The sequence below is a fragment of the Spermophilus citellus genome, assembly GCF_964194105.1.
Source record: "Spermophilus citellus genome assembly, chromosome: 5".
NCBI classification, from domain to species: domain Eukaryota; kingdom Metazoa; phylum Chordata; class Mammalia; order Rodentia; family Sciuridae; genus Spermophilus; species Spermophilus citellus.
In genome coordinates, this window is record NC_138186.1 from 147,800,053 (window position 1) to 147,822,086 (window position 22,034).

Here is a 22,034-nt window from a genome sequence, read left to right on the forward strand (position 1 = left end):
TTCCTTGCCTTATCTCCTGAGCTGTAGGATTATAGGTGTGCACCAGGCAAGAACTACCAGTAATGACTTGGGTTGAAACTCAGGAAGAAATCCATAATCTCATATAATTATATTTTATTACTTATTTTACGTATACAATTACAGAAATAAGCTCAGAACTGAATTTTTATTTTAATGCATTTATGTTCTCTGGTTTCTCAAAACAATTTAATGTGATAAAATACTGCCACCTGGAGACCAGAAGCAGGTATAGCTAAGAGCATCTTCATAATTCTGGATTGAAAGCCTGAGTTATGGTGACATGTGATATAATCATGCCATTCGGAACCCTGCCCTAATCTAGGCCTAATTTTTTCTCATTTATCCATTCATTTAATAAATATTTGCTAAGTTTCTTTTATATGCCAAACACTATGTTAGATTTCATGAATATAAAGACTATATAACCTAGTTCCCTCCTTGAATAACTAACAGACTAGTGGTAAAAACAGGTAGATTGGGGCTAGGGTTGTGGCTCAGTGGTAGAGCACTTGCCTCTAGCATGTGTGAGGCAATGGGTTCGATTCTCAGCACCATATACTAATAAATAAAATAAAGGTCTATCAACAACTAAAAAAATATATTTAAAAAAGACAGGTAGATTATCAGATGTCATCCCAGGAACCACTGCCCTTTAAAATTAAAATTCGATTAAAACTAACCCTACCTGTATATAGCAGAAAACACATATGTGTCCTTCTAAGTGTAGGGTAGAAAGTGGTTTGCAATTTTCCCATTCACTGTGGATGCTAAGTTCCTGCTTCATATGAGGCAGTTCAGGGTATAGACTATTGATATACATTTTGTCTTTGTTCACTATATCTCCAAGGATACAGAGCACAACCTTTTTCACTTTAGTTCTATAATGACTCATCCACAGAAAGCTTTGCATCCATGATATTTCAAAGTATGAGTAGCATGTATGTGTGTTTACAGTAACACTAATAATTACAAATTAAAATTCCTTGCTCTTTTAAAAGTCCTCCTTCTATCTATCATTTTAGCCAGTTTTTCTTCTTCTGCCCCCCTCTCTTTGCTGTTTCTTAGCAACAACACTCAACCCCCACACTCCAGGGAATAATTTTTCCTCCTTTATTACACAGGGCAAGTTGACTTTCTCAATTTCATATCCTCAAACTTAGCCTCCTACATATCTGTGTGTGTCCAGTTGTCACTGTGACCCCATAACAGGTCATCTACCTTGAGTTTTACCTCCTTTCTTGCCTCTACATACAGATTTATTTTTCCAGTGACAGAAATCATGCCAACTTCTTAAAAGGCAGAGTGGTAGGACTTTGGGTTTTAAACAAACTTCTTTGGTGTGTATTTGTATTTTCCAATAATGGAGATTGAACCCAAGGCCTCATCTGTGCTAAGCAGGGGCTCTACCATTGAGCTATCCCCCTACCATTTCACAAACTTACTTGTTACACAGAGATATAAAGTGTCATGGTGGCCTCCTTGCTTCCCTTCCGCTCTCCCTGTCTCCCTTCTTTCCTTCCACTTCCATTAACATATTATATGAGTTAGTCCTTCAAGTGTTTCTTGGCAGTCTTTTGGTACTTCATGCGAATACTGGTGAACTTGGTCTAAACTTCTAGAAAAGGAGAGAAAACTGAAGGAAGGGTCATGATGCAGTATAACCCATGATATATTTTGTTTTCTGGTTAACACAGCCTTCAGAAACTGGAGTGCTCCTATTACAAGAATTTATGGAAATGACCACCTACCTTGGTGATAACCATCCCCTAATCCTGTCAATTACTCTTGGCCTTAAAAGGAAGAATATGTTTGAAATTGGATTAAAACATGAATTTGCAGAATCACAAACTATCCTAAATGATAAGTTTTAAGAACTAAAACTAAGTTTTAGTTTCTAAGCATTAGATCTTTTGGCAGGAAGGCCAATCTACTGCTTCCTCAAACATGCCAAGCTCACTTTGCCTTAAGACCTGAACTTCAGGATATGTTTTGTTCAGGGATGTTCCTCTCCTAGATCATTCCAAGGTTGGATCATGAGCTTCATTCAGATCTCAACCTAGAAGTTGTCTTTTCAGGAAGGCCTCCCCTGATATTCATCCTTCAGTACCCCACTCCTTACAATAACTCCCTATGACTTTAAACTGCTATTTCAAGGCATTTAACCATCAAATGATAGTCTTATTTGCCTAATTTATTGTTAATTTCTTTTATCAAGAATACAGATCTCTGACTACAGGGTTTTTTTTTTTCTGTTGTTGTTGTTTGTTACTAGGGATTGAACCCAGGGGTGTTCTACCACTAAACTACATCCAAACCCTTTTTATTTTTAGGTAGCATCTCCTTAAGTAACTCAGGCTGGTCCCATATTTGCTATCCTTCTGCCTCAGCTTCCTGAGTAGCTGCAATTGCAGGTGTGAATCACCATGCCCAGCACTGTAGGGTTCTGAGAAAAGAAACTGATAAGAATGTATCCCAGAGCACTGATTGTAATAGCAATAAATGGGGAAAGATCTAAATATTTATCAATATAGGAGTTCCAAATAATTTGTAGCAAACCTATTTTGATTATATAGGCAAAAAATGAAGTAAATATATAAAGCAATATAGATAGATCTAAAAACAGAATTGGGTGAAAAATATTGAGTTGCAGATCAATTCACAAAATACAATAGCATTCATGTAAAACTTCAACATTCCAAAGCCATTTCATGTATTGTTTATAAACACATAGTAATGCTTTAAATATAGAAACCTAGTTTATTAAGATTCATTTTCAGGGGCTGGGATTGTGACTCAGCGGTAGAGCGCTCGCCTAGCACGGGCTGGATCTGTTCAATCCTCAGCACCACATAAAAATAAAGGCATTGTATTGTGTCCATCTACACCTAAAACATAAATATTAAAAAAAAAGATTCATTTTCATTCCTGATCCTAGTTGCCTCTTGGGAGATTAGTAGAGTGGGCACCTACTTTTACTCTAATGTTCTATTTCTTTCGTTTAAAACTGTAAAATGACAAAACTTTGACATCTGTTCATTTTGGATACTGAGTATGTGAGTGTTTGCTCTGTGTTTTAAATTTTTTTTGTTTTGTTTTGTCTGCCAGGGGCAGTGTCCCACACACGCTTTTAATTTCAGCTACTTGGGGAGGCTGAGACAGGTGTATTGCCAATTAGAAGCCAGCCTGGGAAATTTAGTGAAACTCGGGGTCTAAAAAAAAATGTAGGGGGCTGGGGATGTAGCTCAGTGGTAAGGCGTCCCCTGGGTTCAATCCTCACCCCCCCCCCCAATCAATCATAATTTTAAAATGGAGGGTGGTGGAAGAACAATCCATACTAGAAACCAGGAGACGTGGATTCATCTTTGCCTTTTCTCTCTGGCATTGGCATAACCTCATTAGCAAACAGCCAAGGCGGTGTTCCTTCAAAGTCCCTTCAATTTGAAAGAATCTAAAATTTCCCATCTCCAACCTCCACACAGGGAAGGCTACCCAGACCAGGGAATGAAAAATGGATTTCTTCTCCCATTCAGGGTAAATCCTTCTCTCAACACGCAATTCCTTGTCCAGGGGAGAAGTACAGTAGGAAACCGTCTCTGTGGGGGGATTAGGACACCTACCTCTAAAATTGTAGTGAGTTTTATTGATAACGCAAGTGTAGTATCTGGACAGAGCCGCTACTAACGGTAGTAACAATAATCTCACTTAGGGTCTCAGCGACGTGATCACAACCTCATTTTTCCCGCGGCCCTCCAACCGTAGTCGGTTTAGCCTACTAGAGTTGGGGCAGCGAATCGGAAACAATCAGGAACCGTTGCTATGGCGACACTTTGCTCCGCCCCCGGCTTTATACGAATAGCATGCTGGGAATTGTAGTGCGTGGGGCTGAGCCTCGCCTCAGGGGCGGGGCTGCGTCTCGTAAGGGTACTACATTCACCTTTCCCAGCTCCACCGCCACTCTTTATCACGCCCTGTGTCTGGGCCACAGAGCCTAAAGTGCAACGGCGGGTCATGGGTCCTCCTTTCCACGCCTTTCAGAGTCACAGCTGAAGGAAGGGCGGGGGAAGCAATGAGGTGCCGAGGGCGGAGACCCGAGAGACACTATTGGAGCAGGAAGGGGCGGAGCTCCCTCCCAGGGTACGAAGGCACCGCCTCCTTGTGTCACTTCCGTAAACAAGGGGCGCTGCGCTGCCGCGGGTCGGGAGATGTGACCCGGGATCTAGCTGCAGCTGCGGCAGTGGCGTCCGAGGTTCCCGGATCTTTGCGGGTTGAGGAAAGGGACCCGGACTCTCTACTTCCTCGGGTAGGTAATGAAAGCAAAGGAAACCCCGCAACGCCCTCCTGAAGGCCCCCTTAGGTCACTGCTGTGTTTGGGATGGTGATGGGTCATCGCTTTAGAGGACTGGGAAAGGGGAATGGGATGAAGTCCAGAGGGACTTTCTCTGGTCCTGCTTGGAGGCAGGTCTGGCACCCAAAATTAGTTTGTAAGCCTGAACGGTTTGCGCCTTCTCTAAAACGTTCCTTGCTGCTTGGTATACAAGAAGGATTTCGGTGGTTTTGTGACACATGTTACCTTCACTAAACGAATAAATCTCAAGCCTTGGCCCCGCAGAACACCATTGCCTGAGGCCACGGTTTATTTGCGTTACTTTACTTCTTAGGGTTTTTTTTTTCTTTTCTTTTTTTTTTTTTTCGTCTCTTGATCGTGGGTCGCCAAATGTGTTAGCATCCTTTTTGGGAGGGGTTGCTGAGGATTGAACCCGGTCACTTTAGCACTGAGCTACGTTCCCAGTCCTTTTTATTTTTAATTTTGAGATAGCATCTAGCCATGTTGCTGAGGCTGGTCACGACCTTGTGATCCTCCAGTCTCAGCCTCCGGAGTGGCTGGAATTTACAGGCATCTGCCACCATACAAGGCTGTATTATTACCATCTTAAAATTTGAAGGCCAATGTGTTTATGTGTATCATAAATGTATGCAGACCCTTGCCTCTTTGGAGAACTAATACCCTATTGTCTCTATTCAGTTGCCTTTTACAGTTTCATTTAATTTGCATGTTGAAACAAACCCCAAATGAGTGTTTTATTACTAAAAATGCTTTCATTTCTCCCACCAGTACTGGGGATCGAACCAGGAACTTTCTACCACTGAGTTAATTCCCCATTCCTTTTATTGATGGATCGATTGAGACACAGTTGCCAAGGCTGTCCTGGAATTTGTGATCCTCCTGTCCCAGCTTTTTGAGTGACTGGAATTGCAGGTTTTGGCCAAGGCACCTGGCTTAAAAATGCTTGTTAGGAGAAATATTGTTTGCCAATATTTAAATGGATTTACAGTTGGTGTCTGGAATTAGAGACTGGGCACTGGCATCTTTCCCAGAAAGCCTTTTCTTTTTTGGAAGTATCGTAGCTAAACTCGTGATTGTCTAGAGTCAATCAAAACTCAGCATTTTAATTTCCAGGGCTAATGGTACTGAGTCCAGACAATAGCAAGAAAGAAAATCTATGTTCATTAAAATTCTCAAATAACTTTTAGGAGTGACAGCAGGGTTTGAATCTTTTTGAACAGTCACAGCATGATTAAATACAACACGATATTTTTTAAAAGGTCTAATGTTCCTGAGGCAATGTACAATTTGATAGGGTATATAGCCATCTGAATTTCTCATTTTTATGATAAATGAGTCAATGGAATTAAGAAAAAATTAACCTATGCAAAAATAAAACAGAAATGTAGAAGGACATTTTGGGATAGCTAAGAAATAAAACTGGTTAATATGTGAAGTAATGGGACAGTATTGAGATAAATATAAAGCCTTACACATATTCCCCATGAAAGGGACATCTGTAACTTTATAGTGTTAATTTTAAAAATATGAGCAAAACCAAAGATATGATTCATGTTTCCTTAGACATCGGTAGTATATTTAAGTATTCAAAATAGGCGAGAAACAAGCTTGATTTTATAGAACTGCACTTGATCATAGAGCTAGAATCTAGCTAGAATCGGTCTTACTTCTAGGTACAAACTAATGTTTGCTTGGTAATTGAAATAAGACTTCTAGTTGTTATTTAAAATTCTGTTACCCTGAAAATTATACATCTGTCTGAATCTGAGTTGTTTTTTCTAAGAATACATTTTGAAAGGGAGACCTAAAGGCCACCTAAAACTTGAGTCAGGCTGGGATATAATACGAATGACTTGTTTTATTGTTTATATATATTGTGCACCTTGTGTAATGTTTGCTTTTCAAGTGCAGGAACTTTGTCATATTTAGTGCTGTTTCCTCAATATTCATAATAGTACCTGACTCATGGGAGAGAATCAGCAAATATTTGTAGGAAAAGTGAATTAAGAAGATGGTTAAAGGGCTGGGGATGTGGCTCAAGTGGTAGCGTGCTTGCCTGGCATGCTTGCGACCCGGATTCGATCCTCAGCACCACATACAAAGATGTTGTGTCTGCCAAAAACTAAAAAATAAATATTAAAAAACTCTCTCTCTCTCTTAAAAAAAAAGAAGATGGTTAAAAAAAGTATAAAGTATATCACACAAACTTAAGGGATCCTTATTCTTACTTTCTAATGACCTCTGAAATTCTTAATCCTCCTTTGAGTGGGTCTTTGAATCTCTTTCATATTATAGCTAATGTATACAATTACTGTGTTTCTTTACTTAGGTCTTAAGAAGCTGGCCTTGGTGCAACAAGGAACTTAAAACAATGGAAGAACGGAAAGTGAAGAGGAGGAGTCCAAAATCTTTCAGTGCCCATTCTACTCAGGTTGTTAATGCCAAAAAAAATGCCATTCCAGTTAGTAAGAGCACAGGGTTTTCAAATCCAGCATCACAGTCAACTTCACAGCGACCAAAGTTAAAAAGGTGAATTCTTCTTTCACATTTTCACAGTAAAATGCTATTAAATATTGAGTCAATTCCTCCTTTTTTTTTTTTTTGTAGTGTGGATTGAATCCAGGGTTCAATATCCCCAGCTCCTTTTATTTCTTATTTTGAGACAAGTCTTGCTAAGTTGCTTAGGGACTCACTAAGTTGCTGAGATTGGCCTCAAATATGTAATCCTCCTGATCCTTCAACCTCTCCCAAGTTGCTGGAAATTCTGGTGCCCAGTTTTAGAGTCAGATTTTGAATAAAGTTATAATTGGTAGAAAAAGGCGGCTAAGAAATTTTAAGGCAAGAATTCCTTTCTTTAAATTAATTCATTCATTCTTTCTCCCCCCACCCCCGCCCTTTGTACTGGGATTGAACTTAGGGCCTTATATATGCCAACCAAGCACTGAGCTGCATCTCTAGTCCTTTTAATTTTTAAGTTTGATACAGGGTTATGCTAAATTACCCAGGCTGGTCTTGAACTTGGGATCCTCCTGCCTCAGCCTCTAGAGTAGCTGAAATTACAGGTGTGTACCACCACAACTTGCCTTTCTCTAAATTCTTAATAGCAGTTTAAAAACTGATATTATTGTCATTTTTTACCTGGTAATTTTATTCCCCTATTTTCTAGAATGTAGGCTTTCCGAGGACTAAAGCTGTATTGATCATCATTGTGTGCCTGACTATATTCACAGTGGGGCTTTGCAATATTGTAATTTCATTGTATGATTTTTGGTATTAAATTGTTCTAACATAAAGTGAGGCAATGAGACATAACCAAAAGCATTGAAGTAGGAATAATCGGTTTTGTTTTACCTTCTGTGATTTTTTTCTTTTTTGAGAGGGTTCTTAAACAATGAATTGATGTGAAATCGTTTCTTCAATAAAACTTTCAAATTTGAGAGGAGAAAAATATATTTATTATATTGAAACCTTACATTTTGTAGTGGTTTATCTCAGAATTTAATGTGGATTTCTTTAACATGCAGATTCTAGCTGGGTGCAATGAGGCATACCTATAATCCCAGTGACTGGGGAGGCTGAGGCAGAAGGATCGAAAATTTAAGCCCAGCTTCAACAACGTAATGAGGCTCTAAGCAACTCAGCAAGACTCTGTCTCTAAATGTAAAATAAAAAGGGATAAGGAATATAGTTCAGTGGTAATACACACCTGGTTTCAATCCCAAGTACCCAAAAATAAAATATAATTCTGAATCAGTCTGAGATGGGGCCTCACATGAGCATTTCCAGTAAACTCACAGGTAAGATTGATGTTACTGGGTCATGGACAGCATTTTGAGTAGCAAAGTACTGGATAATGTGATTTAACACAACTTACAGAAAATGCTAACTTTACTTTGTAAAGAACTATTAGTGTAACAACAGCCTTTGAATTCTAAATTTTTTCTTTTTTTTTTTAAAGAGAGAGTGAGAGAGGAGAGAGAGAGAGAGAGAGAGAGAATTTTTAATATTTATTTTTTAGTTCTCGGTGGACACAACATCTTTGTTGGTATGTGGTGCTGAGGATCGAACCCGGGCCGCACGCATGCCAGGCGAGCGCGCTACCGCTTGAGCCACATCCCCAGCCCCTCTAAATTTTTTCTTAAGAATTATTATTTTCTTTCTTTTGTCCAGTGCTTTTCCCAGGTGTGTGTGTGTGTGTGTGTGTGTGTGTGTGTGTGTGTATACACCTCATTGTGGTGAGTACAGTTGTAGATAAGATGTCTTTAGTGTTATATAAAAATGAATTGAGACTGGGTGCTGTGGCATATGCCTACAATCTCAGTAGCTCCAGAGGCTGAGGTACAGGAGGATCATAACTTCAGGGCAACTTAGCAAGACCCTGTGTCAAATTAAGAAGTAAAACGGGCTGGGTCTGTGGCTCAGTGATAAGTACACCTGGGCATATACCTACAATCTCAGTAGCTCCAAAGGCTGAGGTAGGAGGATCACAACTTCTGGGCAACCTAGCAAGACCCTGTGTCAAAATAAGAAATAAAAAGGGTTGGGTCTGTGGCTCAGTGATAAGCATTCCTGTGTCCAATCCCAAGTACTGAAATAAAAGAAAAAAACTGAGTAACACACACATACACACCCCAAGAATCTGTAGTTTATATTGGGTTTTAAAGATATCACAACAACACCTTTTCCTTTTTGCCTATTTAACCCCTCCTTGCTTGTTAAGCCTTCACTCACATATCACCTTGAGGAAACTCTCCTAGCTTACCCTGGGCTGTATGACCTGCTCTTTGCTTTTATATGGCAGTGTGCATAGCACTGTCATTCAAGTAGTTGAGAGCCTGGCATATGCCAGACGTGCAATAAGTGATAATTAGTCTCCGGGTTCCTAAAAGGCCCTCCTGAGGAAACAGTATTTAAACAGATTTAAAGGATGTGTGGGAGGTCGCCTGGCAAGGGTGGCAGTAAGCAGAAGATGTGAATGTAGGCAGAGGATTAGCATGTAAGAAGACAGAATGTTTCTAGAAAACTAAAGAGATTCAGGGTAGTAGTTAGAGCACAGACAGGAGAAGATAGGATTTCTTAAGGATATGGGACTTAGGAAGCAGTGCAAAGCTGAAGGGTATAAATTATATGATATGATTTGATTTTTAAGAAGTGGACCTGGCTGCCTTGTGAGGCAGGAAGGGGGATCAGAGACCACACACAGAGATAAGGAGACCAGTTGGGAAGGTACTGGAGTCATTAGGACAAGAGCTATGATGGTGGCTGGGGATGTAGCTCAGTGGTAGAGGCCTTGCCTAGACACAGGAGGCCCTAGCACCAAGGAGGGAGAGAGAGAAAAAAAAAAAAAAGAAGAAGGGAAGGGGGTGAAGAAGGCAGTGGCAAAGGAGAGAACTAGGAAAATTAGATAATTTATGGGTATAATCAATAGGACTTCATGATAGTATGTGGGGGCCTTATGAAGTTGGAGGGGTCAAGGATTACAAGAGGTTTTTAGAACTGCATCATATGGTGACTATATATTTAAATGTCTTCCTTTGTCCTTAGACTGGGCACTTCTGGTATGTCAGCTACAGAGTAGGGACCCCATAATCATTTGTAGAATTACTGATAATTCAAGGAACAAATAGGGCAAAGTTCAGAAGGGGAAGATGTTTTACTGAAAAATGAAATAATGAAACATAAGCTAGTAAAAAAGACTAATTTTCTTTTCAATTTTTTTACAGTCCAGAGAAATAGTGTATTATATAAATGTATTAATCAAACTTTTTGCCTGATATGGGGTACGTGCCAATAATCCCAGCCATTGGAGGCAGGAGAGTCACAAGTTCAAGGCTAGCATCTGCAAATTAGCAAGGCCCTAAGGAACTTATTGAGACCCTGTCTCAAAATAAAAAATTAAAAAAAAAAAGGCTAGGAATGTTGCTCAGTGGTTAAACACCCCTGGATTCAATCTCCAGTACAAAAAAAAAAAAAAAAAAAAAACCCACAGCTTTTATGTGTCTAAGAAATTGCATTCCATGCATTTGTTTGAGATGTTCACAACCTGTTCTTCCTCTCCCCTGATTGTTTTTTTCCTGGTCTATAGCTTGAGGTTACTGGTTTTATTTAGTATTGACTTTTTTCTGATTTCTTGTTCTTAAGGGAAAAATTAAGCAAAAATTAAATCTAGAATAGCCTGAAAAGCTGTAACTAGAATTAATTGCATCATCTCTGCAGAGTGATGAAAGAAAAGACCAAACCTCAGAGTGGAGAAGGAAAAGGTGCTCAGTCAACTCCCATTCAGCACTCTTTCCTCACTGATGTCTCCGACGTTCAGGAAATGGAGCGAGGGCTCCTGAGTCTTCTGAATGATTTCCACTCTGGAAAACTTCAAGCATTTGGTAAGCAGTAAATATTTCTCTTTACTATTTTTTAAGATGTTTGTCATTAACATATATATTGATTTATGGAAGCGTGGACTTTCCTTCACCCACGTTTTTATTGATTGACTTCCTTCTCCCCTTTCTTATGCCTTCTGCTTCTTCCATCTCTCCTCTTCTCCCCAACCAGTTAACCATGTTAACAGTTAGGTTACATCTTTGTATATTTTCCCCAGGTTATAATCTGCATGGATGTCAATATTTAGACACGTAGACACATACACAGATTTTTGTTTTCATTGTTTTACATAGATGGGACCTTATGTATACTTTTCTGTACCTTTTCTTTACTCAACAATATTTGATGGAACTCTCTGCACAGCTCTAATACATTCTCCTTTTAATTGCTACATAGTATTCTAAGTTATGAATATGCTGTACTTTATTTCAATCATTTTCCTATTGTTCACATCTCTGAGCCACTAAATGCAAAGGTATAGTGAACCTTCTTTTTTTTTTTTTTTTTGTGGCACTAAGGATTGAACACATGGGCATTTTACCACTGAGCTACATTCTCAGCCCTTTTTATTTATTTTTTATTTTTTAAGTACTTTTTTTAGTTGTAGATGGACACAATATCTTTATTTTTACTTATTTATTTTTATGTGATGCAGAGGATCGATCCCAGTGCCTCACATATGCTAGGCAAGTGCTCTACCACTGAGCCACAACCCCAGCCCCTTATTTTTTTATTTTGAGATAGGGTCTCACTAAGTTTCCCTGGATAACCTTGAACTTGGGTTCCTCCTGCCTCAACCTTCTAAGTAACTGGGATTACAGATGTGCCCCACCATGCTTGGCTTCCACAGTAAAGATTCTTAGATTAATTCTTATTCTGGTACTTTTATTTCTTTGCAAAGAATTACCATGAGTGGAATTATTGGGTCACAGCATATATGTAATTTTAATTTTAATTGAAGTGTCCAGATTGCTTTCCAAAAAAGAAAAAAAAAACCTTACATTTCTCATTTCTAGCAGCAGTTTACAAAAGAGTTCAATCAAATATTATTGAGTAAAGAAAAGGTACAGAAAAAAAGTTTTTTTTTCCCAAATTCCCATCAAGAACAGTTTTGTATAGTGTCTTTAATAGTATTGTGTCTTAATTTTTGCTACTCCGTTGGCATCGACAATTAAACCCATGGATGCTGAGTTACATCTCCAGTACCCCCACTCTCTCTGTACATATATATGTAGATATGTAGATATAGAGATAGACAGGCAGGCAGGCAGGCAGACAGGTATTTGAGACAGGGTTTGACTAAGTTGCTGAGGCTGGCCTCAAACTTGTAGCCCTCCTGCTTTAGCCTTCTGAGTTACCAGTATTTCAATTTGGTGTCACTGTGTCGAGCTAACAGTATTAAAATTTCTACTGAACTTGAGTATTTATGTGTATTTGGTAAACAGTTGGATTGCTCTTTTTAGTATTTCATTCAGTTTTTAATTTGGTTATTTATCCTGTTGTTAATTGCCAAGAGCAGTTTAACTTTGTAAAAGTTTTAATTTTTTGCATACTCAACTATGTCTATCTTTTCTTTTATTGTTTCTGGATTTGTAGTCTTTTATATAGTATGTTGAAAAGAATACATTAAAAGCACATTACTTTTAGCACTACCTCATCCCGGTATGGTAGTATCTGAAGAATTCTTTGACTTTCCTCTCTCCTTCTTTTTTCCTTCCCATCCTTGAGATGTTCCCTTTAGACCACTTTTACTTCTTTCCTACCTCCCTACACAATTCTTGCTTTGTAGGTAACTTTGTATGTTTGAACTGAAGTCCTTTCTTATGTGTCTGGTACTCTACTGCTATCTGTAAGTGTCACCATGAGATTTATTTGCCAGTTGAATTCTTTCATACTAGGTAATAATTTTTTTCTGCATTAATACTTAAAAGACCTTTTTTTAAGCTTTAAAGTTTAGGCATTTATCAACATGTGCTTAGGTCTTTGTCTTTTCTCATCATCCTGCCTGGGATTCAGTAAGGCTTTCTTACTTGCTGACTCATCTTTCATCTTGCAGAATGCTTTTTCTATTGTTTATTGTTTCTCCTCCATCTATTACTTTTTAGTCTTCTGGTGCTTCTGTTGCTTTTAGGTTACCTTCATCCATCCTCTGACTCACTCATCTTTTCCCTTGTGGCTTTAACTGCTTAAATTTTTATTATATATATTATATTATTATTATATATATTATTATATATATTTCTCTCTCTCTCTCTCTCTCCCCCACACACACCCCTTACACCCCCGCCCCCCACACACACATCTTACATCCTGAGGTGTTTGTTCTTCCGGGTTACTAATAGTTAAAATAGAAGACATTTACTGTGAATAAAGGATGATTTTGAAAGAACTGTAACTAATTTTAATATTAGTAGTCCTTAACATACTATAGTATAGTTAATGAATTAAGAAGTTATAAAGCTCACTAGAGGAAACTATAGTATAATCTACATTAATTCATATTGACTCAAGATATGTATTTTAACTTTAGCTAAGCTACATTTAGGAAAAATAGAAAGCTCTTTTTTTTAAAAAAAATTATAGTATCATGAGTTTGCACAGGCTGTACTTAAACTGGATAAGGACGTGTACTATGTAATATATACATAAATTTGTTCTTGTGGGCAGATGATATCACTCTAGTCAGTAAATCATGTAAGATCTATCCTTTACAAAGCAAGTTGCCTTGCACTATTGTGTATGTGATCAAAAACATTACATTATAGCCGGGCATGGTGGTGCATGCCTATATTCCCAGTGGCTCAGCAGGCTGAGGCAGGAGGACTGCAAGTTCAAAGCCAGCCTCAGCAAAAGCGAGGCACTAAGCAACTCAGTGAGACCCTTTCTCTAAATAAAATACAAAATTGAGCTGGAGATGTGGCTCAGTGGTCAAGTTACCCCTGAGTTCAATCCCCAGTACCCACCCTGCCAAAAAAAAAAATTACATTATGCTGCTCTTGCTTTATAACATTCTTCATGCTTCATAAATATTTTCTAAAGGAAGAATATATAATTGCTTGGAAAAAATGATTCATGGTTGAAGTTCTGGTAGAAATCTTAATTTCACTCATTATAAAATGTTGGGTCAGTCAATTCAAATGTTAGTTGTCAAATTGAACTTAATTAGACAGTGCTGTTGCTTCTATATATTATATTGCTATTGAATAAAAATATTTTTATTACTTAAGGAAAGATTTTGCTTTTTTTTTTAAAAAAATACATATTTTCTTTTAGTGAACAAGGTCAATTATTAGGTTGGTTATTGTTTTCCTGATCAAAAATTTGATTTGTGCCAGGCATAGTGCGCATGCTTGTAATCCCAGCAACTCAGGAAGCTGAGACAAGTTCAAGGACAGCCTTGACAACTTAGTGAGATGCTGTCTCAAAATAAAAAATGAAAAGGGCTGGGGATGAAGCTCCGTGGTAGAGTGCCCCAGGGTTCAAGTTCAATCCCCAGTATGGTGTTTTTGATTTGTAATTATACATAGAAAATATGCAATCATTAAAAATCTAATTTTACAAAAGAAAAAACATGGATTTCTTTTAGAGCACCCAGAGTTTATATGTTTTTCCTCAAGGCTATTAGTTTTAACATTAATCTTTATTAATGTTCTGGAATGTTCCCCAGGAAATGAATGTTCCATAGAACAGATGGAACATGTTCGGGGAATGCAAGAGAAATTAGCTCGCTTGAATTTGGAGCTCTATGGGGAGTTAGAGGAACTTCCTGAGGATAAAAGAAAAACAGCTAGTGATTCCAATCTGGACAGGCTTCTGTCTGATGTAAGTATAGTTATTTTTCTCTATTCTTTAAAAGAAATATGGCAATAAAGTTCACTTTACAAAATTCACCTTTTAAACACTTTAAAGTATACAATTTACTGGTTTTTAGTATATTCATAGTGTTGTGAAGATGTAATCATTGTCTTAATTTCAGAACATGTTAATTACCCCCAAAAGAAGCCTGTACCTCTCAATTCCCTCACTCTCCCCATCCTTTAGAAACCCCCAGTCTACTTTCTGCCTTTATGGATTTGCCTACTGTGGAATTTTATATAAATGGAATTATACAAAATATGTGCCTTAAGGGTATTCTTTGACTTAGAATTTTCAGGTTTTATCCATGTTGTACTTTACTGTTTTAAAAAGTACATTTTCCAAAGAAATGTATCCTAAGGAAATAATCATACTTATGTCTAAACATGTATTTTCAGAAAACTGGCAAATCTAAAAAGGAAATATTTGCTTATGCACATATTATATATGCACAGATATTACATGTAAAAATGTTGTATACATATATATGTACAGATCTTTGGAGACGATAGTAGTCAAAGAACTTTACCTCAGGCTGGGGTTGTGGCTCAGTAGTAGAGCGCTTGCCTAGCATTTGTGAGGCACTGGGTTCAATCCTCAGCACCGCATATAAATAAAGGTCCATTAACAACTAAAAATATATTTTAAAAAAAGAATTTTACCTAAAATGATTAATATTTTTTGTGTTATTTTTACTTAGGTGGTGGTTACCTATTTTTAAATACAGAACTGTGTTGGGTGTCTATGGTAATTTAGTACATTGCCATGTATATGAGTTTGGTAGGCTGCCATAACCAAGTACCACAGACAGGGTGGCTTAGGAACAGGAATTTATTTTCTCACAGTTCTGGAGGCTGAAAGTTGGAGTTCAAGGGGTTGACAAGGTTGGTTTCTTCTGAAGCCTCTGTCCTTGGTTTCTAGATAGTGACCTTTGTATTCACATGGCATTCTCCCTCTGTGCACACCTGTCAAAATTTCCTCTCCTTTTTAAGGGAATCTGTAACATTGGATTAGGGCCCACTCTAAGTACCTCATTTTGACTTAATTACCTCTTAAAGACCTGGTCTCCAAGTACACTCATTCTGAAATATTATGGGTGAGCACTAAAGCATGAATTTTGGGAGTAGTCACTTTTCAGCCCCAACATCTTGTAAGATTGTTGGACTGAGAATTGTTAGTTCAGTTGTCTCTTTAAATGCTTTTTGAGACAAACATAAATAAAACAAATTCAACATACTTTAGTTTTAAATTTCATATTTACTAATGATAAGAAGGGTCTATTGTTGCTTTTCTCTGTCATTTGAATAAGCAAATTCAAGGGAAACTGTATGCCCATACTTTTAAAATTTCAAGCCTCTTCTCTTTTTATTTTTCAGGTTTTTTGTATTCAGTCTTGCAAGCATTCCTTTTTACCAGTTTGTTTTGTTTTATTCCTCTTAGCAAATATAGCTTAGTTTGTTATGCACTGTAGGAAAATAACTATGATGTGGTAAAAAGAACACTGAATTTGAAGCCAATAAAACCTTTGTTTAGTTCAGGCTTATATTTAGATTATACTGTGTAACACTGAACAATTTTAACATTTTTGTAATTCAAATTTTTCCTTCTGTAAAGTTAGGTGTACTATGATTTGAATGTTTGTGTCTTCCCAGAAATTATATGTTGAAATTCTCAACCCAAAGGTTATGGAAGTGGGAGGTGGCCTTTGGGAGTAAAATGGTCAAGAATGGAATTAGTGCCCATTCAAAGAGGCATGAGGGAGACCCCTACCCCTTCTACCTGTGAGTACATAATGAGAGGTTGCCGTATTGGAACCAGGAGGTCACCAGACACCAAATCTGCTGGCATTTTAATCTTGAACTTCCAGTCTCCAGAACTGTGAGAAATGAATTTCTGTTGTTCACAAGCCACCAGTTTATGGTAATTTTTTTTTTTTTTTTTTTTTTTTTGGTACTGGGGATTAAACCCAGGGACACTTTACCACTGAATTACATCCTCAGTGTGGTAATCCTCCTGTGATCCTTGTGATCCTCCTTTCTCAGCCTCCCAGTCACTGTGATTACAGTCTAGACCACCATATTTGGCAGTTTGTTATTTTGTTATAGCAATCCAAACAAACTAAGACAAAAAGTGATAAATTATACTTTATACTTTAAAACTGAATGACATGAAATAGTTTTGTAATTCATAAAGGTTTTAAAGATAGTGTAATTAAAATGGCAACTTTTTCTTTTAAAAGTTATTATTAGAAGTTATTATAATTATGGATGGGTTTGGGAATACTTACAAAACTCCAGTTTTTATCCTTTGATTTCAGTTTCTTCTCATTATGTTGCATAAATGATAAAGCTACCTTTTTTTTACTTGACCACTAAGCCACATCCCCTGCCCTATTTTGTATTTTATTTAGAGTCAGGATCTCACTGAGTTGCTTAGCACCTCGCCATTACTCAGGCTGGCTTTGAACTCATGATCCTCCTGTTTCAGCCTCCTGAGTTGTTGGGATTACAGACATGTTGTGCCACTGCGCAACATGTCTGTAATCTACTTGCCATCTCTTAACTGCAACTGTCAGGTATCATCAGCTAAAGCTACTTTTTAATTAATTTGCAAAAGGGTATTTCCCAGATTGGAAATTTTTTGAATGTTTTTCTTAAGAAATATTAAATGAAAAAAATCCTTAAAAATATAGAGGTAACAATGACTTATATTTATAGTTACTTATATTTATCTTATAAAAACTTTGTTTCTTTGTTTTACAGTTGGAAGAATTGAATTCTTCTATGTATCCTTTGCCTACTATCAACAATGAAAAGCCTATAGTTTATAATTATAAAATTTATAATTTTGTAATTTGTAATCCCTATCACATTTTAGAAAAAGGTATTATTTAAGTATAGTGAACAAAGATACAAAATATTTACCAGGTCCACCTCTCTGCCCCTTTGGTTTCCAAATGGAATTTCCTCAATATTTTGTGTGCTGAAATTTTGTTTCTGCTTTATTCTGCATTGCTTTATATTGTTTTTGAACTCTTTAAAAACTAAGTTAATTATTTTTTAAGTCATGATAATTAAGGATTAGGCTAGTTTCCATAGAAATTATTTGAATCTTAGATTCTGAGGTGAACTGGCTATTGGATCTAGAGAAAATATACTATACTTAACTTAATAACATTACCTAGAATATTTTAAGTATATAAAATTTAAAATTAGATATCATCAAATTACAGCCTTGAGGGATGTGTGTGTAGCTTATGAACCAACATTTTCACAATTAAGTGTGCTAAGCGTAATATAGGAATAGCTCAAAGGAAAACACCAATGCTTACCAATATTCAGGATTTAATATTTCAATCTAGAAAAATTATTTCAGGAACTTTTCAAAATGTATTTTTGAACATAGTGGTAGGAACATTAGAGTAATAAGAAATGATGCCAGTTACAGAATATGTACAGAATATTTAATTTGAGAAGTAAAACATCCCCTTTAAACCAGATAATGAGATAGAAAGGATACTGGCTATTCATCTAGAGATTTTATCATTTGATAGTTAGTTCCATATTTTGATGATGTAACATTGGGCAAGTTGTTTAACATCTCAAAGATCTCTGTAACATGTGAATGTATATGTGAAAAATTTCAAACTATATGGAATATATATGTATGTAAATTACTATTTCTATAACATTGTTATTAATTACTCAGTTGTGTAGTAACAACAATTAAGAAATAAGGAAGTATATACAAATCCAGTAATAACAATTAACATCTAGCCTTTATAAATACTTACTATTTGCTAAGTATTGTGTGAAGGATTTTATACATATTACTTCCTTTGGTCTTACCTTTGGAAGCAGGTTGTTTTAGTCAGCTTTCACACTGCTGTGACCAGAAGACCCGACTAGAACAACGTAGAGGAGCGAAAGTTTATATAGGGGCTCACGGTTTCAGAGGTCTCATTCCATAAACAGCAGACTCCATTCCTCAGGGCTCAAGGTGAGGCTGAATGTCACGGAAGAAGAATGTGGCAGAGGGAAGCAGCTCACATGATGATCAGAAAGCAGAGAGAGAGGTCTCTACTTGCCAGATACAAATATATATCACAAAGCCATACCCCAATTCCCACCTTCTCCAGCCTTACTCTATTACTTCAGTTATCACACAGTTAATTCATGTCAGGGGATTAATTCACTGATTGGATTAATACTCTCACGCCCAGTCATTTCTGTCTCACACATAAGCTTTTGGGGGACACCTCACAGCCAAACCATAACACAGGTGTTGTTATTTATATTCTCCATTCTGTAGATGAGGAAAATAAATTTTTGAGAAGCCACATCAACCATGGGGAGAGATTATTAGATTAATATAAGATGTTATTATCAAGAAAGACTTTAAGAAAAGGGGGTAAGATTTGAATTAAATAAGGGACTTTGCTTAGAAGTCATTCCTTATTCTTTTTTTTTTTTTCATTGTATTCCTTTTATGCTTTATGTTCTTTCTATGCCCAAGACACCCAACTATCTCCTATCCTCTTATCTGAGTTTTTGTAAAACATGTAGGCTTACTTGTTTTATCTCTTTCCTTGATTCAACCTTTGGTGTGGGATCTGTCCACCACAAACAAGGCAGCCTGGATAATACAAAAGTATAGGTTTTGGAGTACTTGGTTTTAAATCTTGGCAAATGGCATATAACCTTGAACAAAGTGCGACAACCCTGGTTCCTCATACATGGTAAATGTTCTAGTGGTAATTAATCTTTCCCCTCCTAATTGCCTTCTCTGTCATCACTGTATCTGTTGTTCCAGTCTCCATGAATATTTCAAAATCCCTTCTCTAACCATAGCTGACATTATTAATCAGTCATGGCACTTTCTGCCTATTGAGCTTGGACATGGACATGAAATCTACTTGCCATCTCTTAACTGCAACTGTCAGGTATCATCAGTCTACTTTCATTCTTTCTTCATTCTCTGTATGATATCACAGGTCACCTAATTTATTTATTTATTACCTGTTTTCATAACTTATGAATTTTCCATTCCTACTCTAGAGCTTGACTGTTCGATATAGTAGCTACTAGCCACATGGCTATTGAACACATGAAATGTAGCTGAATTGCAGTGTGTTATGAGTGTAATAGACACATCTGATTTCAAAGATTTGTCATAAAAGAATGGAAAATATTTCAATTTGTGTAATGATTACATATTGAAATGATTTTTTAAACAATTATTAAGGTAAAATATACATTATTACAATCAATTTCATTCTTTTTCCTTTTAATATGACAGCTAGAAAATTTAAATTTTTTTTCTGTTTTGTTTTTGTTTGGTTTTGGTTTTGGTGGTAGGAATTGAACCCAGGGGTGCTTAACCTCTGAGCTACATTCCCAGCCCTTAGTTATTTTTTTAAATTTTGAGACAGGGTCTTGCTAAATTGGGGAGACTGGCCTCAAACTCTATTCTCCCTCCTCCCTCAGTTTCCTGAGTCCCTGGAATTATAGGCATGAGCTACGGTGCCCTGCTTGCAGTATAATTTTATTGAATAATATTGTTCTAGACTTCAGATAGCATTATTAATAAATTAATCTTCCTAAATCATTACTTTCTTCTTGTCAATTTTTAAAACCATGTCCAACTTTTTAAAGACTCTCAGTAATCTAGTCACAGCCTATACATCACGTTTTGCATCCCCGTGAAGCTGGTTCTTTGAATGTCTTAATAATACCATATTCATTCATTCTCTCTGCATGCCTTTGTTAAGGTTGTACTTCCTGCCTGGAGTTGCTCTGGCTTCCTTTTCCTCCTTATCAAATTACACTCAAGCCTGTGGTTTCCATAAAGTGTTTTGTATGTAGCTTAACTGAACGTTCTTCCTTATTTTATTGTTTGTGTTTTTTTTTTTTTTTATGTTAAGGCTCATCCTTCCAGCTGAACTAGAATGCCTTTATGGCTGGGCTTACATTTATCCATTTTGCAACCTCTGCCATTCATATATTGCTAGCATTGTCCTCAGTGTATCCTTATTATTGTTTAAATTAGGTCTTAGAAAGTAGGTAACAAGTAGTATAGGAGAAAGGAAAATAAGAGGTGATGATGAGAAAGGAAAAGAATAATATATGCAGGAAATACTATGTGCAGATTTCCTGCATATATTATTCTTTTTCAAAGAATGATTAAGGGGATTATAGAATATATTTTAGAGACACAATTATCTTAATTTGGACTCTTACAAAGAAGTTGTTTTCCTAAAGATGATAAAGAGATGTCTTCTCAAATATTTATTTTAATCCAGTAAGTCATCATATTTGACTCTAATTAGCTCCTAAATCATAAAAATGATTATTGCTGCATTAAAAAATAATGCTCTGTTGGAATCTGGAACATCATCTTTAGTAGTGTTTGACTAAGCATAGACAGAGTATAATTCCTGCATTTAAAAATTGTCTTTCCACATCCAAGGATCCCAATAGCAACATAGCAGCTTTTCCTTAAACATATTTCTTTTCTTTCCTTCTTTTAAAATACTTAGCTCCTGAATATAATTTCCTGAAATTTAAAAGAAGTACATACTATAGAATGAAAATCTTCTTAACTGATGAATTCAGACAAAAACTCCATTTGGCGGATACACAAGATGTTCCAAATACTTCTACCAGCTAAACTGAAATGCACTTTGCTTTCTTGGGATTTGCAGAGAAGCGGCATTCTTTAATTTTACAGCTGAATCCAGTAGCAACATTCTTTAATTTTACAGCTGAATCCAGAATCATCTTCCACAATAGGAATTCAAGTAATTAAAGTGCAAGTGCAATGATTGTATCCACATACTGCTTTTAGTAAATGTGCTCACTGTAATTCACTGTAACTAGAGATCTAGGCCTTGGTGAAGGCTTAATCAGGAAATGCAATGCAAAGGATGTATTCCTGTGCTTGATACTGTTGCCTTATGGGGTTATACTTGAAATGCATTTGTGCTAAATGTTCTTGATAGGGCTAAGGGATTTATCCTTCCTGAGCTCATCAAACTTATTCCAGTATTGATCGTAAGTTGATGGTGCACAGGCCTCTTGTGGCAGCCCAGCTTCAGTTTACACTAGACAATCAGTACACACGCAGGTGTGTTTTCCAATGGCCAGTGACAAAAATGTTAAATAAGTATTTGTGAGATTTGCTATTTTTAATAAAATGATTCTTTTAAAAATGAGTCTGTTGTCTGTTTGGAAGATTGGGTAGTCTTTCAATTTATAAATATGAGGGTTCAATCCTCAAAAGTAAACTGTGTTTATAAAATGTGAGGTTCTGTAACTTTCTTTGTAAATTTTGTGCCTTTTACATATTTATATACTATGTAATAAAAGAGTATGGGCTTTAAAGTTACTTAGACCATGGTTTGGATCTCCATTCTGCCCCTTAGTTTGTGCACATG

At 36.7% G+C, this 22,034-nt stretch overlaps 1 protein-coding gene across 7 annotated transcripts; it reads left to right on the forward strand.

Annotated features, from left to right (window-relative positions):
• Positions 1-4,192: 4,192 nt before the first annotated feature.
• On the forward strand, positions 4,193-21,803 carry CCDC28A (coiled-coil domain containing 28A). Of its 7 annotated transcripts, none has more exons than XR_014022264.1 (6): positions 4,193-4,321; positions 6,696-6,895; positions 10,583-10,746; positions 14,412-14,566; positions 16,252-16,380; positions 17,362-17,384. XR_014022264.1 is itself a non-coding variant. In XM_081296155.1 (6 exons), the coding sequence occupies exons 2-6, from the start codon at positions 6,738-6,740 to the stop codon at positions 19,253-19,255; spliced, it is 552 nt and encodes a 183-aa protein (XP_081152281.1). In that variant the 5' UTR covers positions 4,193-4,321; positions 6,696-6,737; the 3' UTR covers positions 19,256-21,803. The 7 variants fall into 7 exon arrangements, 6 of the variants coding, with proteins under 6 accessions (XP_081152281.1, XP_081152280.1, XP_081152284.1 ...); XM_081296155.1 differs by lacking the exon at positions 16,252-16,380 and adding an exon at positions 19,204-21,803; XM_081296154.1 differs by lacking the exon at positions 16,252-16,380 and adding an exon at positions 21,214-21,803.
• The last annotated feature ends 231 nt before the right edge of the window (positions 21,804-22,034 follow it).